The sequence below is a fragment of the Pinus tabuliformis genome, chromosome 7, assembly GCF_031772625.1.
Source record: "Pinus tabuliformis cultivar Carrire ecotype Pingquan chromosome 7, CPIR1, whole genome shotgun sequence".
NCBI lineage: Eukaryota > Viridiplantae > Streptophyta > Pinopsida > Pinales > Pinaceae > Pinus > Pinus tabuliformis.
In genome coordinates this window covers 1,106,867,122-1,106,885,846 of record NC_142293.1, presented here as the reverse complement: position 1 = coordinate 1,106,885,846, position 18,725 = coordinate 1,106,867,122, and the positions used below count along the sequence as shown (strand labels likewise).

At 41.9% G+C, this 18,725-nt stretch overlaps 1 protein-coding gene across 7 annotated transcripts in view; it reads left to right on the top strand.

The window, feature by feature from the left end:
- LOC149251416 (Rab3 GTPase-activating protein catalytic subunit) overlaps window positions 1–18,725 on the top strand; it is a 361,557-nt gene that overhangs the window by 159,330 nt on the left and 183,502 nt on the right. For all 7 annotated transcript variants that reach the window (XM_089459427.1, XM_089459430.1, XM_089459426.1 and 4 more), the window contains one exon: window positions 4,532–4,635. In XM_089459427.1, coding sequence (XP_089315553.1) covers window positions 4,532–4,635 — 104 coding nt within the window. The remainder of the gene's footprint in view (window positions 1–4,531; window positions 4,636–18,725) is intronic.

Genomic DNA, 18,725 nt, shown 5'->3' with positions numbered 1-18,725 from the left:
TTAATTTCTGCTTAAGATTATGTGAAAACTATCAATCAGTAGCTCTCTTAGAATAATCTGAATACAGGTATCTTATTTAGTTTGTTGGATCTAGGGTAACATTTTTAATTTTGATTGAAGTAGTAGGTATCTCAATTTCTTCAGAATTTTATTGTTGTTCTATTTCTCTACTTGATTTGATGGTTGATATAGTGTTTGCAGATGATCTCTCAGGTTTTCATTGAGCGTTTGGGGATAGTTCTCGGTTGGACCAGCCAACTCTCAACACATATTTTCTGAAGAGCCTACATCATATAAGCCTCAGGATTTATCTAACGATAATATTTTTTCTGCAGGGTGTTTTTGGGCTAGTACCTCTCTAAAATTTCAAAATCTTTTATATATTTTGTGGAAATTTTGATAGATCTGGCTATTAAGAGCCTTATAGTATCAGATCTGGGAGCGGAGTTGGACTCATACTCCTCAGATCTGATAGATCTGTAAATTATTTGTATAGATCTGCTATTTACTTGTGTAGATTTGAAATTTTTTTACATAATTTTGAATTTTAACACTTGGGTTTTTGGGATTTTCTCTATGTGTGTACATATTGGGTATTGGGATTTTCTCTTTTCACTTGTGTAAAAATAGATTTGAAAAATTAGCCAAGAAAATCTTTAGATCTGAGCTAGATCTAGACCCTGGAGGGCAAGATCTAGGCTCAAAGATTGTTTGCAGGAATAGATATGAGAAATCATCCAAGAAAATCTTCAGATCTAAGCTAGATCTAGACCCTGGAGGTTAAGATTTGGGCTCGAAGATTGTTTGCATGAATAAATCTGGGAAATCAACCAAGTAAATCTTCAGATCTGAGATTTTTTCAAGTAGATCTGGGGGTTTTGAGACGGATCTAGGTCCTGGAGGGAAATATCTTGTCCCAAATATGTTTGCAAAGCCAACCATTAAAGATTTTGCAATAAATCTGAATATCTGAAGCAAAATAATTTTTTCAAAACACGGGTTTCAAGCTTTGGGGCTCCTAAGCCCAGATCTGTCTTCTCCTAGCCCAACGTTAGTTCTATTGGGCCTAATGTTCGCTCTCATTGGCCCTAGATTCCCCTTGCTCCATTTCTGATTTGAATATTTGATTTTCTAAAGCTAATCATTGGTGGGTGTTTTGCAGAAAATTTGGTAAAAATTTGTGTTTCATGTATTGAAATTTTTTTGGCAACTTGGGCAAGTGATCTTCAAGGCCTAGGGCCTAAGGGTTTAATCTCTAAACCATCTTTTTCCTCACTGTTTGCCACAACAATCATATACCTTTCTAATAGTGGTGAAAAACACATCTAAGTGGTTTGAAATTAACTAAAAAAATTGCTAAATACATTAATAAGTCATTTATGTTTGATGTGTATAAAAAATCTGGCCTAGATCTACATTTTAGGTGACTGTTATCTCTGAATAATTCTGTTTCTGAAGTTTGAAATATAACAGTGGCAAAATTTCATGTGAGTTAGCCTAAAATTAGTTCCTAAGTTGTCTAATACATTAAATAATTAATTTCTTGTGTTGGGCATTCATCATTAGACTTATTTCATGTTTTAATTGCTCGTTGTAATAAGTATATCAGATCTGATATAATTCTGGAACTCACATCATAACAGGTTGAAATTTTTTGATAATTCATGTGAGCAAGTTTGGAAACTTTTCGGAAATTTTTTGGCATAAAGGTATCATTGATAGCTTATTGTTTTCATTGTCATATTGTTGTTGTCATAAAGTTTTTCTTACTGCTGTCCTAAAAACTAATTTTCTGAAAATTAAGTACTTTTTCATGGAATTGTGATAAAATGCATATCTTTTGTTTCATAAACTGAGTATTTTTTGAGCATCTGTTGACATTTATTGCAAATAAGTTTTTATTCCCTTTGAGATATAATTGTATCAAAAAAGATTTGAAATAAGCTTGTGGTTTAATTGTAATATTTTCAGGGGTTTATTTTAAAGTCTTCATCCAATAAAGCGAACATTTTATTTTGGTGATTAAGGGCTTTTGCGACACAAGTGTTTTTAATTCTCGGGTCTAACTTCTTCTCATCATCTGGTGCATTTTCATACCAGTTAACTTTGCATAGAAAAATTTACTTCCAAGCATAAGCTTGGTCGATAGGGAGATAGGTATCCATCAATCTTTGCTTGAGAAGTTTGTTTTAATAGTACTTAAAACGGTGACCTTGTATTCGTCAGAGCCACAACTCTCTGCAGCGCCAGAGGCACCGGATATGTTCGAATTTCAGGAGAGATATTGTTAATCACACCTTAGTGTGCTTCTCCTTATCTTCTCTCTGCCAATTACCATGAAATCAGGCTCAACACAGAAAATATTTAAGGATTCACATTTAAATAGACATTTAACTAAAATTAACCAAGATTCTTGCATCTCACATTAGTTTTAGGATCTGCATTTCATATAAGACAGTCATTCATCTAAGCAGCAGTAGCTAATCGATTATTTGGTCTTAATTTCCCTAGCAAGTTCGTTGACTCCATAAGGCACGGGTATCAATCATTTAACATCTAATCAAATCCCACGTCTTGTTAAATCTTAATCAAGTACTTGATCGCCTCATTGTGTCTCCCGAACTGGTTGGTTCCCAAGTAGTTCTTCTTCATTCCATTTTTCCATAGGGTCTACCCCCTTTAGCCTGCTATAGGGAGACAACTTAAACAAAGAGATTGGGGATCAGGGTGACAACCCCCGATCTGAGCCGTAGTTGTAGTGCCTAGACATTCTGTGCGACAACAATGGGCAAAGCAAGTCATGTGGGAAACATGTAATGAACATAAATTACATTACATTAGTTATATTAATAATTCCTAAGATTACATCCCTTAGTGTGGATGTGTCTCTTAGAAACTACTGAATGTGCCTTCTTGACTAGCAATGGCATTTATGAGGTTCTTGTGCCTTTTTCCATCATGGCTCCGTGAACAAACTATTTGGTTCGTTACATCTACTCCAAGATCAGGTCAGTAATTGCTCCAACCTTATTAAAAGATGAATACACAATATACACGATGCACAAGAGATGTGGAAGATATGATTTTTATCTAAATGGAGTCATCGGATACAATGAAGGAGATTCCATTAATTTTCTTCATTACATAGTTGTTCTACCTACTCGACCTAACCACTTTATGTTAGTGACACTTTGTAAACTATAATGGTCACTTAATCTGATCGTTACTGCATATCTAATTCAATTTATTGAGCTTGGACTCAGTATATTAGTGTTCCTGACAATTTTTTTGTTAAGACAAGGACATAATTCATTTAATATTTCCTATGGAAAAAAGTCCTTGGACCTTGGGACTGATATCACTCAACTCTATGCCATTTTTGCCATGTTAGGCTGCAAGCAATACCATATTAAAGAGCTGTGTAATTTTCCTACATCAAAAATAATACAAGAATACATTAAAGTTGGGCAATAACAGAATCAAGTTTGGATTTAGAATTCACCATGGTAGTAGATTATTGGGCTGCAGAGGTCTTGTTGAAGTAATGCATGCCTCCATAGTGGATGATGCCCACTTAGAATCAGATGATATCTCTTGTAGATGATACAGCCAGGAGTAGAAGACTAGATAATTATTATCTGAAATAACTAATGCATGTCTTCAAATGAATGTATCTATCATTGTTTTTCACGGATGTCCTTGTTTTCTCCTAAATGCTATCCTTGTACATGATCTGTTTGAACTCCAATATTTATAATATATGAAAATTGTGATATTCAAAATTGCTTAACTGCTCACCTAAAATCAATTGTTTGTAACTTTCTCATACTTCATCTTTTTGGGACTTGTGACTGCTTGATTTGATTGCCAAGATCAGCTCTACATAATGGTTATTGAAATTGCTCTTATGTTTTCAGCTTTACCAGTTCTCCAATATAAATTTCTTCAGTAAAAAGGTTTCCAAAATGTACTTTATTTGTTGATTGATGGCTAATTGGGCATTTGAAAGACTAACTAATTAATTCCAAGATGTTCTGTAACATTTGGTCTTTTTCTTTCACGCCACCCATGCTTTGGTAGGTTTGGCCATCATATAATATCGATTATAAATGTCAAGTTACCTGGAAAAGTAATTGTTTTAATTTTTAAAGTACCTAAAAGAAGGCTTGGATAGCAATTAAGAGATGAACCTTGAATGTTCCGCTGGTGTACATAGAGTTTAACATTGTCTTCTATGTTTCAATGGAGTGGTGTTGGCTTAAGTACTCCACTGGCATTCATCTTCTCTTTCCTTTTGCAGCATTATATACCTATCAGTCCGCATGCAATATCTAGATTAAGGAAGTTAAAGTTGTGCATTTACTTATTCTGCTTGATATTTAGTTTACTGTTATTTTTTTCTATTCATTAGACTTTATTTGGTAAGTTCAAGAATTGTTGTTTGACTATGGGCATCCAAAGTTGCATATGTATACATCTGCAAGTACTTAAAATGTGATTTGTAATGTGGTATTTTGGGTTAATTTTCCAGAGCCCAAAGAAGGATCCTGCAGAAGAAGAGGCCTATGCAAAAGCCTTCACCATGGTTTCAATCCCTCCTTCATTAATTGTTAGACAGTTAGCGTCGGCTGTTGAGTAAGGATTTTGTTTCTGAATATTACATCTCATATGTATTTGAAAGCTCTATGAATTTTTGGCACAACTAAAATTTCATTGCTTCAACAACACCTGTCTATGGAGTGGTTTCTATTCTTGTTTGAGTCACTTAACTAGTTTTTTTTGAATTTCCAGGCATTAAAAGCTCAAGCTATAAATTTTATATCAGGCATTATTCTTGTTTCTTTCATTTGGTTTCTAGTTGTCATTTTCTGCATTTAATATTCAAGGCCCAATGGTTGAATTTTTAGTATAGTTAATTCTATTACCACAGGATGGGGTGTATAATTATGTTTTTTGAGAATGTTGTTGTCTTCATAGTTAAAGACTTGAAATCATGCCAAGAAGTTTGTACTAGTTTAAAATGGCAGACATGGTAAATGGTATCTGAGATTTTTAATGTAATTATTTTAGTTAATGTCTTACTGATGTTCCTTCAAAAAAAATACCTTTCAGGAAACGATGTTAGCCCTGAAATGGTCATTGCTATGAGTAATGTAATTATGTACATGCAATAAGAGTGATATATATATATATATATATATGAATGTCATTTAATAATGATGAGCTAAGTCACCTGACACGATGACATGGGACATGTAGGACATGGATAGATGAGTGTCCGACATAGGACATGGCAACCCTGGAAACAGGTGATGAAGTACAACTAGTACTATATCGATGATGATAAAATGACAAACACATGAGAAGTTAGAACCATAAACTGCAGTTTTCTCATTAAGCCTTCAAAATCAAAATGTATTACATAGATATTGAGTCATTGCTACTATACGTGGTAGTGTTGATGGAAATTACAAAATAAAGTAGATACTAGATACTAAAACCGTAATTGATAACGTCCATGATTTTAATGGTAAGATCAGTGTTGCAGGAATCGTCCCCCCCTCCCGGTTCTAAGGGCATATTCGTGTCCCATGCGGATCTGTGGGCGAACCATGGTTCCACCTAAAATTTGCAGTTTTTGGACATTCAGAACCGTGACAGTTCCGAACCACGGTTCCGCAGCCCTGAACTGTGTTTTTGGCACGGTTCAATAGGATCGAATTGTGGTTCCACCATAGTTTTGGAAACCACTCGCACGATTTTGAGTGGGTTTCCTTTTTTGGAATTTTCGAACGCTATGTGAGGAACCATGCCTCTTGGACACTCCCAAGGTGTGTTGAGAAATCTATAGGGCAATAGTTGGGACGATTTCTCTTTCTATGATAACTGCTTGTGATGTCTTTTTACTTATTAGCTTTTTCAATTATTATTATGTTCATATATCATCAAACATCTACCAAAACAAGAAGAACAATAGTAAACAAGAACACAGAATGTAGGCTGCAAGCCAGAGCGAAAACCTCTCCACTTGAGAGGAAAACCCACAAATCTCTTCTCTTCTTGTAGATTCTTCAATTGACCAATTCCAAGACCTCTAGACCAAGACCAATACCCTTCAAGACCAAGTCCAAACCTTTCCTAATGATGTGCTTCCTTTGTCCAAGTCAAACTCAGTCAAATCTCTTCCAACAACACAACTTCGACCCCCAACTTCAGAATTTTGGCCTCTACTACATGTCTGAAATTTTTGCCCCCAGCTTCAAAATTTTGGCCTCTACTGCATGTCTGAAATTTTCGGCCCCTAGCAACTCCTGCTGCAATCACACGTGTGAGCGAAATTAGCTTTACAAGGCCTCCTACCAACTTCGCTTGCCTTGCTTCCTTATCTAGGGCTAGTAGATGACCTATTAGGTCCTTCTTCCAACAACTATGCTCCTTTTCCAATAGATAGAGAATTTCGACTTTGAAGCAACAAACCCTAGGTTCACTTCTTCGCACGTGTGAAAGAGTATTAGCCCAGAAACAATCTTTCTTCGTCCTCTTCCTTCTTTGCTAGCCTTCTTACTCTTCTCCTTCGCTTGAATGAGTGAGTGATGAATGTGTCTCAAGGAGGTTGATTTCCTTCCTTTATATAGGCTTCTCATGGTGGACGCAGCTCGCCAAAGTAGGTCGACTTTCCAGCTGCGAGGCCGATTTGCTCTTGAAGGGTATTTTGACACTTTTAATGAAAAAAATAATTTTCTTTACAAGTAAAAATGTGCCCGACGGAGTCTTCAACTTATGACAATGACTCATTTGACTTCTTGACCTAGGAAAAACCCTAGAAGCACCCAATGGGTGCTTGATTTCTAAAATAAAATACCTTCAGCGTGAAACCCATGCTAAAAAATAACAATAATATTTTTTCTTTCATTTTACAAAATAGAAGAATCAAAAGTACATTTCATATTTATGAAGACTGAACCTAGTCACACATTGTTAGATCTAAGACTTTTGTGATCCATAATGTAGATAAATGTCTTTCGGATTAATCACATTATTAGGATTTGGTCCTAGTTACACATTTTTTCAACAAGGTGCTCCCTTGATGCTCCCTGGACATTGGGGCACTTTCACATCACCACTTACACAGAGTTCGCTAGGAGATTGTTGGAGAGATTTGAGAGGAAGGACCCGAAGCTACACTTCAGAGAGCTAGCCCACTTGAGACATACTAGCAGTGCAGAGGCCTACATTATGGAGTTCCAGAGATTTGCAGTGATGGTGACATATATTTTAGAGGCACGACTGGTCATGTTGTTTGTAGAGGCGATTGTTGAGCCTCTGTGTGGATGGGTGAGGGCTTACAAGCCCACATCACTACAGGATGTTATTTCTAGGACCTGGGACATGATCGATGTAGTGCCCAAGAACTGAGCCTTTATTCCCACGAGACCCACAGCCCCACAGGGGAACATAGATGCAAGGCCACCATAGAGATGGAGGACACAGCCAGTTGGATGATGACACCCGAAGGGACCTCAGGAGGAGGAGGTTGTGTTTCACGTGCCAGGAGCCTTGGGCACTGGGGCATAAGTGCACCAAGGGCAAAGCCCATTTCATCGAGGTGTTCTCAGATAGCGAGCCTAAGGAGGAGGAGGCCGAGGCAGTAGAGGAGCCGGGAGATGAGGAAGGACCATCATTAGGAGGGTCACCACCGTTGCCACCACCACCTAGAGGAGGGCTGTTTGCCCCAACCAGGGGAGTCCTTGCTTCACTTCGGAGTGTGTTGAAGTATGTAACACTCAGGATCAGGGGGACTATACAGGGATAGTGTGTGTTAGTCTTGGTTGACCGTGGGGCCACCCACAATTTCATTGATGACTAGATGGTGGAGCGTAGGGGCATCCAGACAACTACATTTGAGGCGTTCTCAGTTTTGGTACTTGGAGATCGGACCATGCAGTGTACTAAGTATGTACCCGGGTTGACCTTGAAGATGGGGAACTACTCACTCACTGACCATTTCTTCGTGGTTATTGTCCGAGACACCAATGTGGTGTTGGGTGTCCAATGGCTGTTGCATTGGGGAAGGTCACTACTGATTGGCAAAAGCTCGAGATGGAGTTCAAGGGGCTGGATGGGAAGCCGATAATACTAGGGGGAATGCACTCTTATCCCCCTCAGACAATTTCATCCCACCGGATGGAGGCAGATTTGCGACATGGGGATGTGGAGTGGGCAGTTGAGTTGCAGATTTCTGAGTCGGGGACACGGGCGCAGGCCACACATCCAGACATACTAGCCTTATTGGAGAGGCACCAGGGGTTTTTTGGGGATGTTCCACCAGGTAGGCCGCCAGACCATGGATTTGAGCACACCATCGAGCTAGAGGAGGGGGTGAACACAGTCATCACCACCCCTTATAGGCACCCAAAGGCCTATAAGGATGAGATAGAGCGGGCTATCCAAGAGTTGTTGAGATTGGGATACATCAGGCCTAACTCAAGTCCATTTGCTTCTTCCATGGTGCTAGTGAAGAAGATGTCGATTTGGGGTAGCATCGAATGTGCTCTAGCCTCGAAACTTGGTGGAGAGGCTAAGGCACATGAGATCTCCAATACCCAGAAATGGTTTGGGTAGATTCTAAACAATTTGAGAGATATTAAAATAATTAATATTTTTAATGGAGTCCAAAGTCTAAACTTAGGGAAAATAAAATATTAATGTGTATTAATACAAAATTGTGTTAGAATGGTCCAAAAGTCATGGATCAAGCTAGAATTAATCTTAGCCGTTGATTAGGGACCTAATCTTGGCAGTTGATTTGTCAACGAGAAAAGTATAAAAGGAGGCTTGAGGGTCACTTGGAGAAAACACCAAGTTGATCAAGATTTTGACTTTTTGGGGCTGGGTTTGCTGAGGAAGTTGAGAGAGTGACCAGATTTGCAACGGAGGGGTAGTGAATACATAAACAGAGAGGCAAAGATAGCACCAAGAGGATCGGCGCAATAGCTAAGAGTGAGGGACGCAAAACCAGCCAGGGGTTCATGCAGAGCCAGCCAGGGCTCACACAGAGGTAGCCAGGAGTTGCGCAGTGCCTCAGAGGGCTAGCATGGGTGACGCAGAGGGCCAGAGGGTTGACACAGTGCCTCCAGAGGTTGACGCAGGCCAAGCCAGAGTGACGTTGGGCAAACACTGGACCAGAAAGGGTTGACACTATCCCTAGAGGCTGACGCTGGGGTTTCGTGGGGCAAATTGGAGCTGTAATGCTGCCGGAGTGATTATTTGGGGTTTTAGCCGGAACATCTGTCTCCTACTCAGAGGTACTACTGCCGAGATTATTCTCTGTTGGGTGAGCCAGATTTGGCACCCAGATTGTATTCAGAAACTACATAATGATAAAACCCTCAGATAGCTGCACCGGTTTTCCCGCATTGGGTTTTTCCGGGGACATTAGTCCAAAAACAACAGTGTCACTTGTGTGCTTGTTTTTGTTTCCTTCAGTTGATGATCTGTAATGTGTTGAGCATGTACTTGTATTTATTTCCAGTATTTACATGGTAATTAGCTTGTTAATTAATAAAACAAGTAGGTAGGAATAAGGGTTTCTAACAGTTAGACTTAGAAATTCCAACATGGTATTAGAGTGTGGTTGCAGATCATAGGAGATCTGAGGACATCAGTCGAGCAGAGCAGCAACAACAGAAAACAACTGTCCCGAGTGACAGAAGTTGTTCCTAGTAGAGTAGCAGCAAGGAAGGGGTGACGCAGTGCCTGCATCATCAAGATTGAGCCAGGAAGAGGCCAGCGCAGAGATTGAGGAGGGCAGAAAAGGCTCACGCAGAGCCACGCAAAGACTGGGAGGGTTGACGCAGTTGGCTAGGGGAGCATTTCAGCCAGTGCCTGATTGCGCAGAGCCTAGGAGCTCTAACCTTCAGTTTGCTGGGGTTTAGGAGGCTGTGGGTAAGTTGCAGAGTGGAGCTAGTGGGGTACTGTAGTCAGAATAGTACCTAACAAGGTAAGGCCAAGGAGGAGGGAGTTGCTACCGAGGATTTCTAGCCGAGAAATCCGGATCAGTGGTGCAGCTGCACTAACAATCGGAGTGGGGGCATCTCGACATTGGCAGAAGGGTTTCTAGGAGGGAAATCGAGGCTCAGAGGGAGTCACACCAAGAACTTCCAGGAGGGAAGTAGAGGAGCAACGAGATGGCAGTGAACGGGGTAAGAGACCAGGACAGACTAGACGGAGCCTCAAACTTCGTAGTTTGGAAGGCCAAAATCTTATCCGTTCTAGACAGGAATCGTGTCAAGCACTTCGCCTTGAGGACGATAGCAATCCTAGTTGACCCAGCTGATAACGACAAGTACGAGGAGGCAATGGCGAGGGCCAACAGCATCATTCTTGACGGGGTTAAGGACCATGTAGTACCACATATTGCCGAAAAGGACACGACAAATGAGATGTGGGAGGCCCTAAAGAAATTGTACCAACATACTTCTGTGCAGAGAAGGATGTTACTAGAAAATCAACTGTAGTCATACCAGATGCAGAAGGGAGAACAGATCGACCCCTTCCTCGGTCGATTGAAGGAGATCTGGGATCAACTGACTTCCATAGGAGCCATGTTGGATCAAGAATTGATGGTGAGAACAACCTTGAACGCAGTCTCAGAAGACTGGGAGGTGTTTGTCCAGAGCATACTGGTAGGGCAACTCTTCCAGATTGGGAGGAAATGTGGGCGGCTCTTTGCCAAGAAGAGATCAGAAGGTTGAGCAAGGCGGGGAGCAAAGGCAAGGGGATCAGAAGCAAGAAGGAGGAGGAGGTGGATGCTGCCCTAGCATCTAAGGGAAAGAAGGAGAAATGGAAGAAGAAGGACCTCTCCAAGGTCAAATGCTTCCACTGTTGGGAGTTGGGTCATTATGCGACCCACTGTCTGAGGAAGAAGAGCAAGGAAGAGGCCTCCGAGACCAAGGCTGCGCCAGCAAGGACAGAGAAGGAAGTGGAGACAGACGATGATTGTGCCATGAGTGCACACACATAACTTGAGCAAAAGTGGGGAGACATCGAGCTGTAGTCAGACGGACTACAGGCGATGAGGGGCAGGATCCTCGAGGTACCCAGTCTCTTGGATTAGACCTTGCTACGGGAGCCTCGAAGATGAGTAGCAGTACTGGTGGATGTCAATAGAGATAGATGTGGATGGAGCAACAAAGGGAGCTACAGTGCAGGATTCCCATGATAGCGCGAGGCAACAGTGCGAGAAGCATGGGAGTGTTGCACCAGTGCAAGATGGCACAGAGAGGTGTGCAACAGTGCGAGATGCATGGAATAGTTTCAGCAGCGCAGAGGTCAGAGAGGGAGCACTTGTCAGCGATAGAGGGAGCTTCAACATCATGGGTGTCTCTAGCCTGACGTAGATGTTAGAGTTGGGATATCAACTACTTACTTCTTAGTAACTGAGTTGCAGTGCAGCAGTTAGTAGTGGCAGTGCTATGGGCAACACGATGCAGCATGATGAGAGGGATTGCAGTGCAGATGCAACAGTGGCAGTGGCTGTGGCAGAGCCATGGGTAGCAGCACAGATGAAGAGGGAGTTGTTGTATAGATGCAACAGTGGCAGTGGCAGGGCCATGGGTAGTAGTACATGACGCAACAACTTCAGAGGATGTTGGGCAGCAGGCCTAGCATCAGCATAAGGGCCAATGCCGGATGATCAGGGTGATGCTCAATTAGGAGTATTACTAGAGCACAGTGCTCGCTAAGAGGGAGTGTTGATTTGGGGTAGCATTGGATGTGTTCTAGCCTCGAAACTTGGTGGAGAGGCTAAGGCACATGAGATCTCCAATACCTAGAAATGGTTTGGGCAGATTCTAAACAATTTGAGAGATATTAAAATAATTAATATTTTTAATGGAGTCCCTAAGTCTAAACTTAGGTAAAATAAAATATTAATGTGTATTAATACAAAACTGTGTTAGAATGGTCCAAAAGTCATGGATCAAGCTAGAATTAATCTTAGTTGTTGATTAGGGACTTAATCTCGGTCGTTGATTTGTCAACGAGAAAAGTATAAAAGGAGGCTTGAGGGTCACTTGGAGAATACACCGAGTTGATCAAGATTTCGACTTTCTGGGGCTAGGTTTGCTGAGGAAGTCGAGAGAGTGATCAGAGTTGCAGCTAAAGGGTAGTGAATACAGAAACAGAGAGGCAGAGATACCACCAAGAGGATCAACGCAGTATTCGAGAGTGAGTGACGCAGAACCAGCCAGGGTTCACGCAGAGCCAGCCAGGGCTGACGCAGAGGCAACCAAGAGTTGCGCAGTGCCTCAGAGGGCCAGCATGGGTGATGCAGAGGGCTAGAGGGTTGGTGCAGTGCCTTCAGAGGCTGACGCAGGTCAAGCCAGAGTGACGCTGGGCAAACGTTGGGCTAGAAAGGGCTGACGCTGTCCTTAGAGGCCGATGCTGGGGTTTCGTGGGGCAGGTTGGAGCTGTGAAGCTGCCGGAGTGATTATCCAGGGTTTCAGCCGAAACATCTGTCTCTGACTGAGAGGTACTACTACCAAGATTATTCTTTATTGGGTGAGCCAGATTTGCTACTAGATTGTATTTAGAAACTGCATAATAATAAAACCCTCAGATAGCTGCACCAGTTTTCCTGCATTGGGTTTTTCTGGGGATATTGGTCCAAAAACAACGGTGTCACTTGTGTGCTTGTTTTTGATTCCTTCGGTTGATGATTTGTAATGTGTTGAGCATGTACTTGTATTTATTTCTAGTATTTACATGGTAAATAACTTGTTAATTAACAGAACAAGTAGGTAGGAATAAATCAGTAAAGTACATGAAGGGTTTCTAATAGTTAGACTTAGAAATTCCAACAGAAGAAAGATGGAACGTTGTGCATGTGTATTGACTATCGAGCTCTCAATAAGAAGACCTTGAAGAACATATATCCCATTCCACGCATTGATGAGTTGATGGACAAGATTAGGGGAGTTAAATACTTCTCTAAGGTAGATCTGCGTTTGGGGTATCACCAGATTTGCATGAGGGAGCCGACTGCAGGACATTCCGAAGACTACTTTTCGCTGCCAGTATGGACACTTTGACTTCTTGGTGATGCCCTTTGGGCTAACCAACGCTCCAACTACTTTCCAGTCTTCTGTGAACCACGTTTCCTGTGGGCGGCTGAGGCGCTTTGTCCTGGTTTTCTTTGATGACATACTCTTTTACAGTAGGACATGGGAGGTGCACTGTTAGCACTTGGAGTAAGTGCTTTGAATTCTTGAGGAGCAACAACTGTATGCGAAGTTGTCCAAATGTGAGTTTGGACTAACGAGGATGCTGTATTTGGGGCATGTGATCGGGGAGGATGGAATGAAGGTGCATCAAGAGAAGATTCAAGCTATATTGGATTGGCCAACACCCAGGAATGTGACGAAGTTGAGGGGGTTCTTGGGAATTTGTATGTATTACAAGAGATTTGTGAGAGGGTTCTCATAGCTTGCAACACCTCTCACGGATTTGACGAAGAGGGGAGCTTTTGAGTGGACGCAGGTGGCAGAGGAGGCTTTTGAGTGCCTCAAGAGGGTCATGAGCAGCTGCCTGGTTTTAGCCTTGCCAGATTTCACACGGCCCTTTGTGCTGGAGTGTGATGCCTCCGGTGAAGGGGTTGGGGCTGTTTTGACATAGGGGGGCCATCCTATTGCGTTTGAGAGCAGGAAATTGTTGCCTCATGAGCGGTTGTACTCCGTGTATGACAAGGAGATGTTGGCAGTGATGCATGCACTGGCCAAATTCAGACAGTATCTAGTGGGCAACCGGTTCAAAGTGAAGACTGATCACAATAGTCTTCGATTCCTCCTTGAGCAGTAGTCATTAGAGGAGAGGCAACAAAAATGGGTGAGTAAGCTCTAGGCTTACGATTTCGAGATTGAGTATGTGAAGGGTAAACACAATGTGGTAGCTGATGCCCTCTCTAGGAGACCAGCAACGTTGTCTTTGATGGATGTCACGTAGGATTGGAAGGCTCAACTATTGGTTGAGTACTCCAAGGATAGGCAGGCTTGCGATATTTTGGATGGCACACACAGGGATGACCGGTTCAGGGTGATGGACGATGTGATTTACTATAAGGACTGAATCTATTTGGTACCAGGATCTCAGCTGAAGGAGAGGATCATGCAGGCAGCCCATGATTCCCCCCTAGCAGGGCACCCAGGCTTCCTCAAGACATACCGTGCTGTCAGGGAGAGATTCTCTTGGCGGGGGCTCAAGGGAGATGTGTTGAGGCACGTGAGGGAGTGCGTGGATTGCTAGAGGAACAAGGTGGAGTTGACCCACCTGGCCGGTTTGCTACAGCCGCTTCCCATTCCGGAGAGGAAGTGGGAGAGCGTATCCATGGACTTCATCACCGGGCTACCAACTGTGCAGGGGCGAGACTGCATCTATGTGGTGGTCGACAGACTGACCAAGTTTGCCCACTTCTTTGCTATTTCATCGAGATCTTCTTATGGGGGCTTTTAGCGCAGGAGTTGTCTGGGGAGTGGGGACAAAACTTACACACAACACTAGCTATCACCCCCAAACCGATGGGCAGACAAATATTGTGAACAAATGGTTGGAAGGGTACCTGCGCCACTATGTGACTGGGCAACAGAGAGTGTGGATCAAGTGGCTACACCTCGGGGAGTTCTGCTACAACACGACTTATCATATGTCCATTGGTATGTCTCCTTTCTGAGCACTCTATGAGTATGATGCACTTTCTTTTTCTAACATGGTGTTTGGAGATAGCAGGGTGCCAAGGGCAAAGGATTGGGTTCAAGAGAGCCAGGAGATTCTCCGAGCTCTCAAGAACAACTTACAGGTGGCCCAGAATCAACAAAAGGTATATGTTGATAAGCACAGGGTGGAGAGACACTTTGAGGTAGGAGACATGGTCTACCTACGCTTGCAACCATACAGGCAATCTTTGCTCAAGCAGAAGGGAGCAGAGAAGCTTCGACCTCGATTTTATGGGTCGTATAAGGTGGTTCAGAAGGTTGGAGAGGTGGCCTATGAGCTAGAGCTACCTATGGAGAGCCAGATTCACAATGTGTTCCACGTCTCATGCTTGAAAAAGGCATTGGGACAACATGTTACAGCAGCAACTGAGTTGCCTCCTTTGGATGATGAGGGGCACTTAGTTTTGACACCTGAGACCATATTGGAGACTCGGGAGAGGAGGTTGAGGAATAGGGTGATCAGGGAGTACTTGATCAAATGGAGGGATTTGCCAGAAGAGGATGCCACATGGGAGAGTGAACAAATCTTGCAGCATCCAGTTTTGCAGTTGCTTGGGGACAAGCAACATCTGGGAGGGGAGGACTGTAATGTCCCTTCCTAATTGTTCTCCCAAGGAGAGGAAAAACAATTTTGGCAATTTTGTTATTTTTGGCTTAATGCATTTTTGGTGGAAGAACTTAGGAGAAAAGGGGGTCGATATGCCTTTAGTGGATTGTGGGGGCCACTCACCCACCAAAAATACGCACCCCTTGGAGGCAACTCGATTTTCCTAAGTTGGGGGTCGAAATATTTGATGGGACCCACGTGGGGCCCAAGGGAGCAAGCATAAATAGAAGGAGAGGAGCAACATTTGGGGCCTTTTGCTGATTTGAGAATTCATTGTTGCTTTGGCTGTTCAACTAAGCTACAACGTGTTGTTTAGCACAAGAGCTTCCCAAGGAGTGAAGCTCACCCCTTTCTTCGGTGGACCTCGAGTGCCACCCTAGGAGGGCCTTTCCTTGCAGTTGGAGACAAAGAGAGTGACCACCATCAGAGGATTGTGTTGCCTTGGCTCAGCAAGGACGCAGTGGGAGCAACAGGGACGCAGTGGGAGAGACTGCGTGTTTGTGTGGAGCAGTAGAGTCGGGATTTGGGAGTGAAGTGGTTGTTGGAGGCATTCTTATCAGGTTTTCATCTCAGAGGAGTGATATTACAACAGGAGGAGGAGCCAATCACCCAGGTCGAGTTTTTGGTGCAAGGGACTGCGTCATCTTCACCCAGGACTGCGTAGTCACTAGAGGGGGTTGTTTGGAGGGAGTTTTACCTGGAGGATTGAGGAGTTGGGTTGTGGGGAATTTGTTGGGAGGCTGATTTGGGAGGTTTCTTGACATTTTGGGAGCAGGATACAACAATTCCAGCTACAGGTGTAGATTCCCAGTGTTGGAGGAGGGCCAAGCTTTAGGAGGCCGAAATTGAAGGGTCAAAACCAGGGAAAACCCTTTCTGGATTTTTTCTGGGTTTTTGGCAAGGAGTACACTCCTAAATTTATAGAAATTTCTGGGTTGTTTTGAGGGGAGAAATCAGAGCTTGAAGTCAGCTAGCAGTGCAAATTTGGAGGGACAACACAGTTTTCTGGAGAGAAACACTTCTACAACAGTTGGGCTCTTTTGTATTGATCACTTGTGGCTTGTAGCTTGCCTTGTGCAAGCCCAAGTGCACCTCATCCATCTTCTATTGTACTCCAACATATTTTATTAATGAAAATGAGCCAGTTGGGTGTTTGATGAAGAAATTTTTGTTTTTGTGTCAATTGCTGAGTACATTTTGTTTTGAAAATTATTTCATGTCTTTGTTATCACTGCAAATTTTCCATTAGGAATATTACAATATATATATATATATATATATATATATATATATATATATATATATATATATATATATATAACGCTTCGCTTTCGAGGATATTTGGAAAATGATGCTTACAACACTTTGCTTCCAAAACACATCCCAGTTTCGTGCAGCATTGGCTAAGATGTACCCTCTCCCACCTATTGAAATATGTAACTAGGTTCGGTCTTCATAATGTCTTATGTAAATTTGATTTTATGTATTTGATGTAAAAAGAAAAATAAAATATTATTATCTTTATTTTGTAGCATGGGTTTCATGCTCAAAGTCATTTTATTTAGAGGTCTATGAATTTGTCATGAAGTCAAGAAGTCAAAGAGTCATTGTAATATGTAAAAACCCTATTGGGCATATTGTGTCATGTCAAGAGAGTTTGTGTAAGTCAAAGTCATGTCTAAAGTCCCTCCAAGATCAAGTCGGCCTGCAGTCAACATGTCGGCCTACAAAAGATGACAAGTTGACCTCATAAGGGCTACTTGACCTCCACATGAAGCATATATATAAAAGGTACTCGACCTCATTTGTGACACATCCAAGTAAGTTCATTCAAACACAATAAAGATAAGAAGACCTAGCGAGGAAGGAGAAAAGATCTAAAGAAAGAGAAAATCGAAATTTTATGACTGTTTTGGGCCACATGTGCGAAACTAGGGTGTCATTATTGTTGCAGCTAGACCTCGTTGCAGATCTATCAAGTGAAGTTGAAGTCTGGAAGCGAAGGAATCAAGAAAGGAAGTTGAGTTACCAAAGAGGAGGAAGTCCCCTAAGCGAAGGAGAGAGAAGATCAAAATAGGCCTAAAATTTGTCACACGTGTGAAGGAGGAGGCCGAAAATTGCAGGTTAGGGAGGCTGAAATTGCAGTCATAAGTTGCAGGTCTGAAATTGAGGTCGAAGAAGAGGTTATAACAATTGTGAAGTGAGTTTGGCTTGAGTTGACTTTGTGGAAGAGAAGCCCATCAAAGTGAGGTTGACTTGGTCTTGGAGGGGTCTTTGTCAAGGGTCTTAGGTCTTGGAATTTGTCACTTGAAGATTCTATAATAAGAGAAGAATTCTTGTGGGTTTTCCTCTCAAGAGGAGAGGTTTTGGCCCTAGCTAGCAACCTATATTTTGTGTCCTCTTGTCTCATTGATCTTTATAGTTTGGTAGCTATTTGATGATAAGAACACCATAATAATCAAGTGAAAGAAGAAGCTAATTACAATTACATCAAGTTAAGTAAAAGAACATCACAAGCAGTTATCAAAGTAAGACAAGTTACCCTAATCTAGCTGCCCTTGATTTCACAACATGGTGTACCATTTCATAGCTAAGGTGACAACAACAAGGAGAGGTAGCTTGAAGATCACTCCATTGAAGAAGGATACATAAGGGCTGAGCATAAGGAGATGATCAAGGAGAACTAAATAGCATCAAAGAAGACTAGTCTACACATCATCTTAAAGGAAGAAATTCTTGAAAGAAGAAAGAAGACCTTAAGGACCACACCTCCACTCAAAGATTCTACACTACATCCAAAGGAAGCAAGAACGTGCACTCCATCATCGAAGGAATCTAGGCAACAAGACAATCTCCCTCTCTTGAAAAAGAAGCATTATCATTTTTGAAGAAGACATCATCAAGGAAGCAATCATCATTAAGGAGGCATCTTAAATTATCAACAACAAAGGAGTAGTGGATGTCAACATCTTTGCTTGCGAAGTAAGTATTCTATATTTTATGTCTCAATCTACAATGACTTCTTTCTGCAAGGAAAACAAAAAACTTGTTGGGTTATCGAATTACCTTGCATGGAAGAAGAGAATAGATTTGATCCTCATAGAAAATGAGTAAGTGAATATGTCACAGGCTCTATCACCAAACCTTCTCAAGAGCAATCTCAAGCACTATCAAAGTATATGAAAGCAAAAATAAGAGCTCAAAGAATCCTTATTGAGTCAATCAAGGATTCTCTCATTCCATATGTAGAAAAGTTGAAGATAACGAAAAAGATCTATGAAAAATTGGTGGAATTGTTCTCCGTAAGTACGAAATTGTATTATTAAGAATTGAACTATACAAGATAAAGG